General features: G+C 36.8%; 2 protein-coding genes and 1 long non-coding RNA gene across 3 annotated transcripts in view; all 3 read right to left on the bottom strand.

Moving 5' to 3' along the window:
- LOC103508858 (synaptosomal-associated protein 25-like) overlaps positions 1-3,578 on the bottom strand; it is a 75,375-nt gene extending 71,797 nt beyond the window's left edge. Inside the window, exon 1 of the mRNA XM_026823353.1 lies at positions 3,364-3,578. The gene's annotated coding sequence lies outside the window, so the exon portion shown is untranslated. The remainder of the gene's footprint in view (positions 1-3,363) is intronic.
- A 1,236-nt stretch (positions 3,579-4,814) lies between these two features.
- On the bottom strand, positions 4,815-7,905 carry LOC103508857 (putative uncharacterized protein DDB_G0285119). Its single transcript, XM_008473434.3, has 3 exons — positions 6,888-7,905; positions 5,940-6,785; positions 4,815-5,647 (listed from the first exon to the last, which is right to left on the bottom strand). The coding sequence occupies exons 1-3, from the start codon at positions 7,903-7,905 to the stop codon at positions 5,229-5,231; spliced, it is 2,283 nt and encodes a 760-aa protein (XP_008471656.1). The 3' UTR covers positions 4,815-5,228.
- Positions 7,906-9,118: 1,213 nt separating this feature from the next.
- Positions 9,119-9,444, bottom strand: LOC113467265. The gene is made up of 2 exons (XR_003391407.1): positions 9,268-9,444; positions 9,119-9,226 (listed from the first exon to the last, which is right to left on the bottom strand). It is a non-coding gene; the product is annotated as an uncharacterized LOC113467265 (long non-coding RNA).
- Between the last annotated feature and the right edge of the window lie 1,859 nt (positions 9,445-11,303).

Below are 11,303 nucleotides of genomic sequence, written 5' to 3'. Positions count from 1 at the left end.
TGGTCACATCTTTGAGATGCTTGCATGGTCACATCTTTGAGATGCTTGCAACGTACCCTTTGAATCGCGACAGATCTCATGAAATATGGAAAGGAGACTTTTGGAAATGTCTTCCATCACTCTTCTACACACCCTGAGCTACTCGTATTATTCGTTTTAATTTGCCATTCCCCGGTGAAGGCGTATCACTTTTGTTTTTATTAGAATTTCATTATGTTTCCACCTTGCTTTTCGTTTGTCTCTTTGGAGTGACAGAATTCTCGAGCTTTCTTTCCCCTTGTTTATTAGTTTTCTTTTGTTTTTCCTTTTAATACTTTCTCAAAAGATGGCAAACTTTCCGTGCGGCCACTTCAGTGTCTTGTGTTTACAGTGAACAATGCCAATGTTGTTGTTTTTGTTGGGGGGAATTTAATTAAGTTTGAAATTGAATTAGCTCCGTGTTCTTCTGCCACATTGTGAACACAATAGAATGCCTAGAAATGAAGAACAAAGTTTGTGTACTTTATGTTACTTTCTGAGAGATAAAACAGGCAGTATTAAAGTTAGTAAGCTCTCGCCAAATAACAAGGTGGTAGGGTTGAATAGGTAATCTCGCTTTGGCAGTAATTTGTTTTGCAATTTCTTGAATACTTAATGTACATTGATTAGGTATAAGTTATTATAACCAATGAAGAGTATAAAGAACTAAGTAGGTACCTAACCTACCCGTTCACAATTCGTAAAGTAATCCCACAGGGTTCGCTTTTATTGGTATTATCATATTATGTTTCATATTTATTTGTTTATTATGATTCATTGAAAAATAAACAGACTTTATTGATTAACAATGAAATTACCCAAATGTTTTTTTTGTATAATATTTAACTGATATGGATTGCCATCACTACTTGTATACTCCCGCTAATGCGCTATTCTGCCTGGAGAATCTTCTGGAGCATTATTTTGACAAATCGGCCACTGACACTTAAACTTGGACGACGAGTTAAATTCCTCACACGTAATACTCCTACCAAGATTTCACATCTTTCAAACACTTTTGTTATACACGATTTAAATTTTAGTCATTTGAGCCTGTAAACAGTCAAAAGTTCAATAGCTGCAGGAGTAGTTTCAATCCAGTCGAAAGACGGAGACATTTTTCTCAGTCCCAAATTCGCAAGTTGGAGTAGTTGTAGTCCAGTCGAAAACAAACTCCCTGTGACATTTCCCTCAGTTCTTAGCCCAGTCAGTGTTAAGTTCCTTTGCTCAAAATGATGACGTCTCTAGTGTTGATCTTCCTCACTTCCATTCTGGTCGTCGTCACTATCATGCTCCTCATGGTGGCTTTGGTCATCGTGAAGATCCTCTACAAAACTCTCGTCGGAGGGGGGCACGAGCTGGGGAGCTGCTTCGCGAAAAGTGGCGACAGTCGGATGGGGCTAGCACATGGCGGGGACGATGGCACGGCACCTTCAAAGTACTATCGTGACAAGGTCGGTGACTATGGGGATGACTTGAGTGTTACGACAGAGGGCGCGGATGTCAAACAGTTGAAAGAATTCAAAGATTTCGGTTCCGACTATGCTGACGTCGACTTTTCGGACAAGAAGAAAGTGAAGAAAAGTCGGAAGAAATAGTCGGTGAGCCCTGCGCCTAATGGTTGTGAAGAAGAAATGGTCGTTGTGCCCTGCGCCTAATGGTTCTGAAGAGGTAGCTGGGAGACAAGAAAAGTTCCTTTTCCCCGTGTGAAACTGTGAACTAATAAAGTTTGGAGAGTGTTTTCAGAACAAGAAAACCCGCTGTTTCTTTTCAAATCCAAATCCTTTGCTTCTCAGTTATCCCCCAATTCCCCCTAACAAGTTTTCTTCATGTGGATAATCTCCCCCACATAGCTCCAATCCCAATTTCAATAAAACTGTGCCGTGTGCACCACTATTCAGCTGTTTCAACTGAGCTAAAGGGACTTTATGTCCTAATAAAGCGCTATATCATGTTATGCTAATTTCTTTAATCGGCAAATGAAAGGAATCAGTGGCAAATTAGGCGAGTGAAGGAAATTTTCAGTCTCATTCTGGCAGTATAAACAGGGTATATTCTGTTCTATTCTGTTATTTGCCGATTTCTTTCGCAACCACTTTGCATGATTCTATTGAGTCCGATTTTTCCAATGAAGAATGTCTACCATCCCAACATCATTTGCGAATTCACATGAAATAGGTAGGTATCTAATTATCTATGCACTATGTAGGTACCTACGAGTAACACAGTAACATGTATTTATAGGGTCACAGTCAGCCAATTTCTTTTGCAACTCCTTGCATGATACTATTTTTTCTAAAATAAATTGGTATAAAAAATAATTTTCCGCGAGAATCCTGGAGGAAAAACAGTCCCCTACGTTCCAATTTTTCCCAATATTTCTGTGTTTTTTTTTTGTTTGGGGGAAAAAATTCTGGAGATAATTTTAGTTCAACTATTTTCCACGCTGGAAAAACGTAGCGCTCGTGTCGAAATTTCCAAGGAGCTGCGAATGACTGGATTACACCAAAACCGTACTAGAAAAGTGAAGCCAATATTTGAGGCGGGAAATTTAAAATTATCAGGTGGTTTTGTCAGCGCCATGTGGTGTTGCAGATTTTTCCCCCCCGGGATAAAAATTCGTTCGCTGGAGAGGTATGTCATACACATAACTTTTTTTTTGTACATACTTATACCTAGTCCATTATATCAGTCAAATTCGACAGTACCACCTCCACGGAATATACCTACCTAAAAGTACATTCGATTCGAACGACTTTCCCCATAGAATACCTACATCTAAGTTTTAATAATACCTACTTCCCTCAGGGACTCCTACTAACACAAAAATGAGCGCGGAACACTACTTAAAAATAATAAACCTTAGTACGTAAATCCTATATAGTATCTCATGCCTACATTTTGGGTTAGATATTTTTTGTTTTGACCAGTACGGAAAATTATTATTGAACAGGATTGTCTTTTATTTTCTGGTAGTTCTTTAGATTCTCTGCTGTGGAGGGCCAAAGCCAAAGCAATGGTTATTAGATATTTACATGGTGGACATAGGGACAAGATTTTCCTTTTGAAATATGCCAAAAACTAACTGAAGAGTAACTAATAAAAAATTTTACTTACCAAGGTTTGGTGTGCTAAATAATCCTTTCACACAATAACTTGAGGGAAAGCAATATGAATTTATGAAAAACAACTGGTAGAGATTATCCACTTGGCAAACCAATTAGCTAACACAGCACATTCTTTTTCTAAAATAAATTGGTATAAAAAATAATTTTCCGCGAGAATCCTGGAGGAAAAACAGTCCCCTACGTTCCAATTTTTCCCAATATGAAAAATTTTACTTACCAAGGTTTGGTGTGCTAAATAATCCTTTCACACAATAACTTGAGGGAAAACAATATGAAAAACAACTGGTAGAGATTATCCACTTGGCAAACCAATTAGCTAACACAGCACATTCTTTTTTCTAAAATAAATTGGTATAAAAAATAATTTTCCGCGAGAATCCTGGAGGAAAAACAGTCCCCTACGTTCCAATTTTTCCCAATATTTCTGTGTTTTTTTTTTGTTTGGGGGAAAAAATTCTGGAGATAATTTTAGTTCAACTATTTTCCACGCTGGAAAAACGTAGCGCTCGTGTCGAAATTTTCAAGGAGCTGCGAATGACTGGATTACACCAAAACCGTACTAGAAAAGTGAAGCCAATATTTGAGGCGGGAAATTTAAAATTATCAGGTGGTTTTGTCAGCGCCATGTGGTGTTGCAGATTTTTCCCCCCCGGGATAAAAATTCGTTCGCTGGAGAGGTATGTCATACACATAACTTTTTTTTTGTACATACTTATACCTAGTCCATTATATCAGTCAAATTTAACAGTACCTCCTCCACGGAATATACCTACCTAAAAGTACATTCGATTCGAACGACTTTCCCCATAGAATACCTACATCTAAGTTTTAATAATACTTCCCTCAGGCTGGTTTTGTCAGCGCCATGTGGTGTTGCAGATTTTTCCCCCCGGGATAAAAATTCTTTCGCTGGAGAGGTATTTCATACACATAACTTTTTTTGTACATACTTATACCTAGTCCATTATATCAGTCAAATTTGACAGTACCTCCTCCACGGAATATACCTACCTAAAAATACATTCGATTCGAACGACTTTCCCCATAGAATACCTACACCTAAGTTTTAATAATACTTCCCTCAGGGACTCCTACTAACACAAAAATGAGCGCGGAACACTACTTAAAAATAATAAACCTTAGTACGTAAATCCTATATAGGTACGTAAGAAACGATTTCATAATTTTAAATTACCCTTAAATAGGCCCCATATTGATGGACAACTAGTGGGTGGCCCAACGTCACAATTTTGGCCAAAAGCTGCATTTATTCAGGAAAGCACCAAATTTGGTATGGACCTTCATTGGGAAAATATGAAACTTTTAGGAAGGGGTGACACCAAAAATCATGCACACAAACAAAATGGCGGCCTTTTTTCAAAATGGCGGCCAAAAACGGGGTTTTGATAATATCTCGTTTCCGGTAACTTTTTTCTAATAACAATGAATCAGAAAGTTTTTTATATTTATATTTCCTACATTTTGTAAATTTGGGCTCCTCTCTCCTGTAAATTAATCTTGAGAAAACTATCAAAACACAGCCATGAAAATTGAATATTGGATGTTCCGTCCTGAAGTAAGGACAAACAACTCACACCCTAAAGATTTTAATGGACAATAAAATTTTAAATTAAGTGATAAATTCTTTAAAAAAATGTTTCGAGTATCTTTTGGTCTGCACCCTGCACCATTTAACAAATATTTCTGAGGTACCTACGAGTGCAATATGAACATAAGTTTTGATTCGTTGATTTTTCTTTTAGTTTGTCTGAATAATTGTTTCATCATCACTCCCATAGTCTCATTTCAATAACACTTAGAAAACATAATTAACACATAACCAGTAACCACTACAGTGAATAGAAAGCCATGCATAGCTATTAGCTGGATTTTTTTTTATATTCTCGGGAAATACCTGTTCCTTGGGAATATTATGGACTCGTTTTTTAGAACAGAATACCTCCAGCATGTATTATGATGACTAGTTCCTAAATTATGTGAAATTCTAGGAGATTTATGAGCCAGTAGCACAATATGCAATTATGCATGCGCCTTCGATATTAAAGCCATTTGTAGAGAGGCCTATATTAATCTATCTATTGTTTTGGGCTTATGTATAGTTTGTAGCAATCCTACTTTTTGCTCTGCTGTGAGGTCTGGTCGGAAGAGGATCTCATTGGCTCTCATACATTTGTGACATGGCTCTTCAATTTCCATTAACTGTTCTAGTTGTGACTTTTGACTGCTAAGAAGTTTCATAATTTCCTCGTTGAACTCAAGCGTCCTCCTTAGAATTTTATTAGGAACTCCCACGGTTGGTGAACTGTCCTTACTATTTGTGTTTAAACTGGGTGGGTTATTGCACCTTACGGATTCTATTAGCATTGATTTTTGTACTTCTAGAGGAACACTGGTGGATGTGATGGAAGTCTCTTCAGTCGTTGGCCTTGGAGAATTTCCACTCCTTTCCAATACTTCAGATAAGCAAGCTGGAAAGTTGGCTGCAAGAAAAGGAAACAAAAAGAAAGTAAAAATTGAATATTGAACTATTGATTCATTAGAGGCCTAAGCAAATTTTGATCAAGTTGGCATGTATGTTCAAGAAGAGGAAACAAAAAGAAAGTAAAAATTGAATATTGAACTATTGATTCATTAGAGGCCTAAGCAAATTTTGATCAAGTTGGCATGTATGTTTAGTCACTTATGTTTAGTCTTACTTACATATTTATGTATATTTCCCTCTATTACTTTTTTGATATCTAATTACTAGGTATTTCTTGTTTTTATACTCACATTCGTCTCTTGGTGTCAAGGTTCTGTTCTCAACATTAGAAAGGACAGTTTTTTCGTGGGAGAAAGGTGTTTCTGGCTCTTTTAATAATAGAGATGGATCTTTCAAGAAGATTAATGGTCTTCTATTATTACTATTACTTGGACTGGGTGAGGCATTTTCTTGATTATTTTCAGGAGTATCACTACACTGGGTCTCTGATTTTACAACTGAATCAATTCCAGATTGTCCAGGACTTGTCACATCAGAGCTAGAATGATTATCCATTATGTTCTTGGGTTGTTTGTCTGGTGCAGTGTCTTGCATTTTTTCAGCAACACTTATAGGAAGTTCTGGGCTGTTTGAGCTTATGGTGGTACATAAGTCTTTAGAGAAATCTGTTTGACATTGATAATTGTCAATCTGATGAGTAGGACTACTGAAAAGCATAGGTGCCATAGTAGGTGTATTGAAGGCATTTTCATTGACTTGCTCGTCAAAGTTGTTTCCTCCTGGTAACCACCATGGATTTGGTTGTGTTTCTAATAGATTAGGAGAAATTGTGTCTTTAGTTCTTTGCAACCTTTTCTTTTTATTGGGTAATTTTTTCGAGTGAAGAAGTGTTTTGCTGTCAATTTGATTAGATTGTTTTCTATTTGATAATGAATCATTTTTGTTAATATTATGAGAAACATGATGATTATTATTCAATGAATTAAACAATTGAGATACAGCAGCAAAAGGTTTCAAAATGGGACTGCTCCCTGATTTGTCTTTTTCACTTTGGGATTGTGAGTTCAATGATTGCTTGCCAATTATATTAAGGACTGGTTTGGGCAAGTTATTCCTTGAGCTTACATTAGCTTCACCTGTATGGAGTGGTCTCTTTTTAACATTGGTCTTTGAATGTTCCACCTTTGACTTTGGTCTGTTTAAATTATTATTATTCCTTGAGTTTACATTAGCTTCACCTGTATGGAGTGGTCTCTTTTTAACATTGGTCTTTGAATGTTCCACCTTTGACTTTGGTCTGTTTAAATTATTGTTATTCCTTGAGTTTACATTAGCTTCACCTGTATGGAGTGGTCTCTTTTTAACATTGGTCTCTGAATGTTCCACCTTTGACTTTGGTCTGTTTAAATTATTTTTATTTGAAGTAGATTTCTTGTTTTGAGGTTCACAAAACACAATTTCTAATTCATCTGATGGGGAAGGGGAACTTGTTTCTTTGGGGGCATCCTTAGGGCCCTCGAAATTTCCACTTGGTGCATTTTTTGGACTAATACTGGAACTATGAGAAAGTTGAGATTTATTAACAATATTAGGCTTTGGACTTGGGCTTTTCATATTATTTGATATCTCATTGTTTAGTTTCATGGTTTTTAATTTTTGATTTGATGTTCCAGGGGTATCATTGGATATATTAAATTTCCTTTTCAAAGAATTGATTTCATTTAAAATCTCTGTAAAATTATTGGTTTTCTTCTGAGTAGTAGTAGTTAAAGAGTTCTCTGTATTAGAACCAGATTTGCCTGGCAACTTGGGAGAGTTATTCTTATCATTAGAGATTTTGTTTGCTGTGCTTTGTTTATTTTTATCCACAGATTTTTCAGGAGGATCTAGTTGCTTCTCTTGGTCTGAAGTTTCACATTCTTTATTTTCTATCAAATGACTCAGGCCTAACAGTAGAAGAACATTTTCAGGTACATAATAATCTGTATCTAGTAGTTCTCCAAATTCTTTTAGAAACACATCTGCATTTTCCTCAGTCTCATCAGTCTCTGCTGTGTTTGGGAATATCATTGAGTCTGGAATGTCATAAAGGAATTTACTTTTGTCTATTAGCGATGACTTGGACTTGATGCGATATGTTTTCTCTGTTTGATACTTAGTCCTCTTTTTGGACTTGAGGAAACTTTGGTACAGCATACCAAACCTTTTCTTATCACAGTTGGCCGTTTTGAACAGTCTGTCAAATAGAGAAGACATGATACCTGGAAATAAAAGATTAGCTGTGATTAGCATTTTTCTTGGAGGTAAAAATGTGCTAATTATGCAGAAGTCACGTCCGTGGAAAAGAAAAGCTCCTTTTTGTATTTAACCTAACCCTATAATAACACTAATCACTGCTCTAATTGTGAAAATGCCTTCTTGCGTTTAACCTAACCCTATAATAACACTGGTCACTGCTCATTTGTGCCAGTTCCTTTGGTAGCAATATTCCACAGACATGACTTCTGCACTAGTACCAATTCTTCCACTGCAGTTCACAGTAGAATCAAGCATAAAAAAGAAGACTGGTTTCCAGGTGTCCTCTCAGGCAGGGTCCACTGTGTTTTTTATAAGAGGACTGATCAAGAGAACTGCAACAGTGGAGGATAACCTCAGAAGGCTGATAATTTTGGACCAAAACAGGGCACTTGAGGTACTTGAGGTCTGTTTTTCATTCCTACGCCGCATCGATGCGGCGTTCACTCTGCGTCAGGAGTGGGGATAAAAATTGGAAATTCAACAAACATGACGACATCTAGTGGAGAAATTACGAAACATTTTTTTCATTTCCCTCAATACAATTACAATATGGCGGAACCTGAAGCTACTCGAGACTCGCATCAGGGATTTAAGACGCAGCGTTGACGCTAAAGTAGGGGAAGTGGAATGAAAAACACGCGTCGGGTTCGCATCGCACCCACGTCGGAATGAAAAACAGACCTTAGATAGTTTTACTTTCTAGAGTTTCTATAGAAGCTAGCTTCACACCTGTGTTTTGAATATTTTTTTTTATTTTCCAGTAATTTCCAACAAAAAATAAAATAGTTATTATTATTAAATTAATTAAATGTAAAGGTATTTTTTTTACTTAGTACCTACACCTTTCTATCCGTTAATTAACTCACTGAACGAATGTATGAACTTCGGTAATACCAGTGCTAAAATTTGATATGCGTATGTAATGTGTTTACTGTTTACCTACCTATATGTATATGTTATGGGGAAAACCCCGACGAGCGGATAAACCTCAAATTTCCTAAGATTCACCGAAATAAACCTGTAAAAGCCCGAAGATTTTAATTTCGGACTTTTCCCAAAAGATTTAGGAAATCCTAGGTTTACCCGCACGTCAAGTTTTCCCGGAACACATACATGATTTACCTAATGTGTCTTGTGTATGATATAGAGTAGATACCTATCTAATCTTGGATTAAGAATTTTTATAAAAACTTCAAATAATAGGTATATGTAATTTATGTTCAGTTATCACTACGGCCCAAATAGTAACAGATGGCAAAATGTTGATAACAGTGGGCTCCTCCCTCCTGTAAATTAATCTTGAGAAAACTATCAAAACACAGCCATGAAAATTGAATATGGGATTTTCCGTCCTGAAGTAAAGACAAACAACTCACACCCTAAAGATTTTAATGGACAATAAAATTTTAAATTAGGTGATAAATTCTTTAAAAAAATGTTTCGAGTATCTTTTGGTCTGCACCCTGCACCATTTAACAAATATTTCTGAGGTACCTACGAGTGTGACACCAGTAGGTACTCATAAACAAAAATTCTTGCTCACATCAGACTGAAGTCAATCTTAGCCAATCAGATGTTTGAAGCGAGTTTTGATTCGTTGATTTTTCTTTTAGTTTGTCTGAATAATTGTTTCACCATCACTCCCTTAGTCTCATTTCAATAACACTTGGAAAACATAATTAACACATAACCAGTAGCCACTAAAGTGAATAGAAAGCCATGCATAGGCTATTAGCTGGATTTCTTTTTTTTTATATTCTCGGGAAATACCTGTTCCTTGGGAATATTATGGACTCGTTTTTTAGAACAGAATACCTCCAGCATGTATTATGCTGATAGCAACTACTCATTTTATTGACAACTGGATTAAAACAAAGAGCAATTGAACTGATCCAATATCCTTTGTTCTATCCAGGAAAACATGATTGTACGAAAGCATCCTAAACCCCATCAGCAAAGTCTGGTATCCAAGTTCCTACACTACAGTCTGCCCAGTGAGGAGGAAATGAAACAGGAGGAGGAGAAGAGAGAGAAAACTTTGTCCCACTCACAACCACCTAAACCTTTACCTGCACCCAAGGTAAACCTGTGGGCTGGTCATTCAATAGGAAAACATTGTGAGCTCTAAGTCCCCCCCCCCCATTGCAAATGCGACCAAAGCGGGACACACCTACTGGTTGTTCAAGGGCAAGAATGAGGAGGTGAGTAAAGAGCGATTTTACTGTACGTACAAATTAATTTCATTTCCTATGAAAAACCGAAAATAATTAATCACAGAATTATTTTCCCTAATTTTGTAAACAATGTAAGTGACCCTTATCAGAAGTGTTTCCACAAGCTCCTACGTTTATCTACACTTCCTACTCATCACGACAGAAGTTCATTGTTTTTCTAGTTTATTTCTAGAAAAATAAAGTTTGTCACTTCCTAGGACTACAATGGCTGAAGACGAAGAAAAAGAATCACCTGTGATGGTAGCGCGTCTGCCTTGTAAGCGCTAGGTTACGGGTTCGATTCTCGCCCGGGGAGTATGTTATACTGAACGGATAATGTTCGTTTTCGGAGCGGCTGGCTTTCTCCTAACCTGGCCTCCTTCTCTCTTTGCTTTCGGGAAGATAAGACCTTAGCAGTGAACAGCTCCCTCTATCAAACCTCTTCAAAACAGGTTCTAATAATGTAGGTAGTCGCTATTTCATTTGAAAAAATGCAATAATAAGAGTAATAACAAAACATATTCCAATAAGCTCTCATTTCATGAACTTTGTGCTGGTTATAGGTGGTGAAACTGTACGATCTGACCAGTCTGTGTTCTGAAGAACTCGTCAGTACCTCGCAGAATCCATTCACTGTGCCAGTCGCTATGCTATTGTACAGGTAAGTACTGATTAAATCTGGAGGTTGGTGGTTCGAGTCCAAGTCAAGTCATCAAAATTTATCATAGTGTATTAAGCGGGGAACGACAATTTATATTCCTTACTGATTGAATTTTTCCCCCTTTAAGGCGTTTTAACTCTAGCTAGTAGATCTTTCACACCGAACCTATCCCTAACAAACTAAAAAGAATCAAACCAGTCATAGAGGACTGGGGATCTTCTAACAGAGACAACAGATATGAAGAGGTTGTCATATGTCGCATGAGGATCGGTCACACATAAATGTTTTATTATTAATATTATGTACTTAGGTAGGTACACATTAGAAAACCAAATTAGATACTTGGTTACTTTATTTTATATTGACTAGGATTTTTGTTCTTAAAACAAGTGAAGCATTTATTTTACTTCTGTATTGTTATCTACAGGGTGGCCAGGAACATGAAGTACTCCCGTGTCTCCTACACTTCTCCTGGCACGATC

The sequence above is a fragment of the Diaphorina citri genome, unplaced genomic scaffold, assembly GCF_000475195.1.
Source record: "Diaphorina citri unplaced genomic scaffold, Diaci psyllid genome assembly version 1.1 scaffold441, whole genome shotgun sequence".
Lineage (NCBI taxonomy): Eukaryota > Metazoa > Arthropoda > Insecta > Hemiptera > Psyllidae > Diaphorina > Diaphorina citri.
Note: the sequence above shows the minus strand (reverse complement) of the source record. Positions and strands in the feature narration are given on the sequence as shown.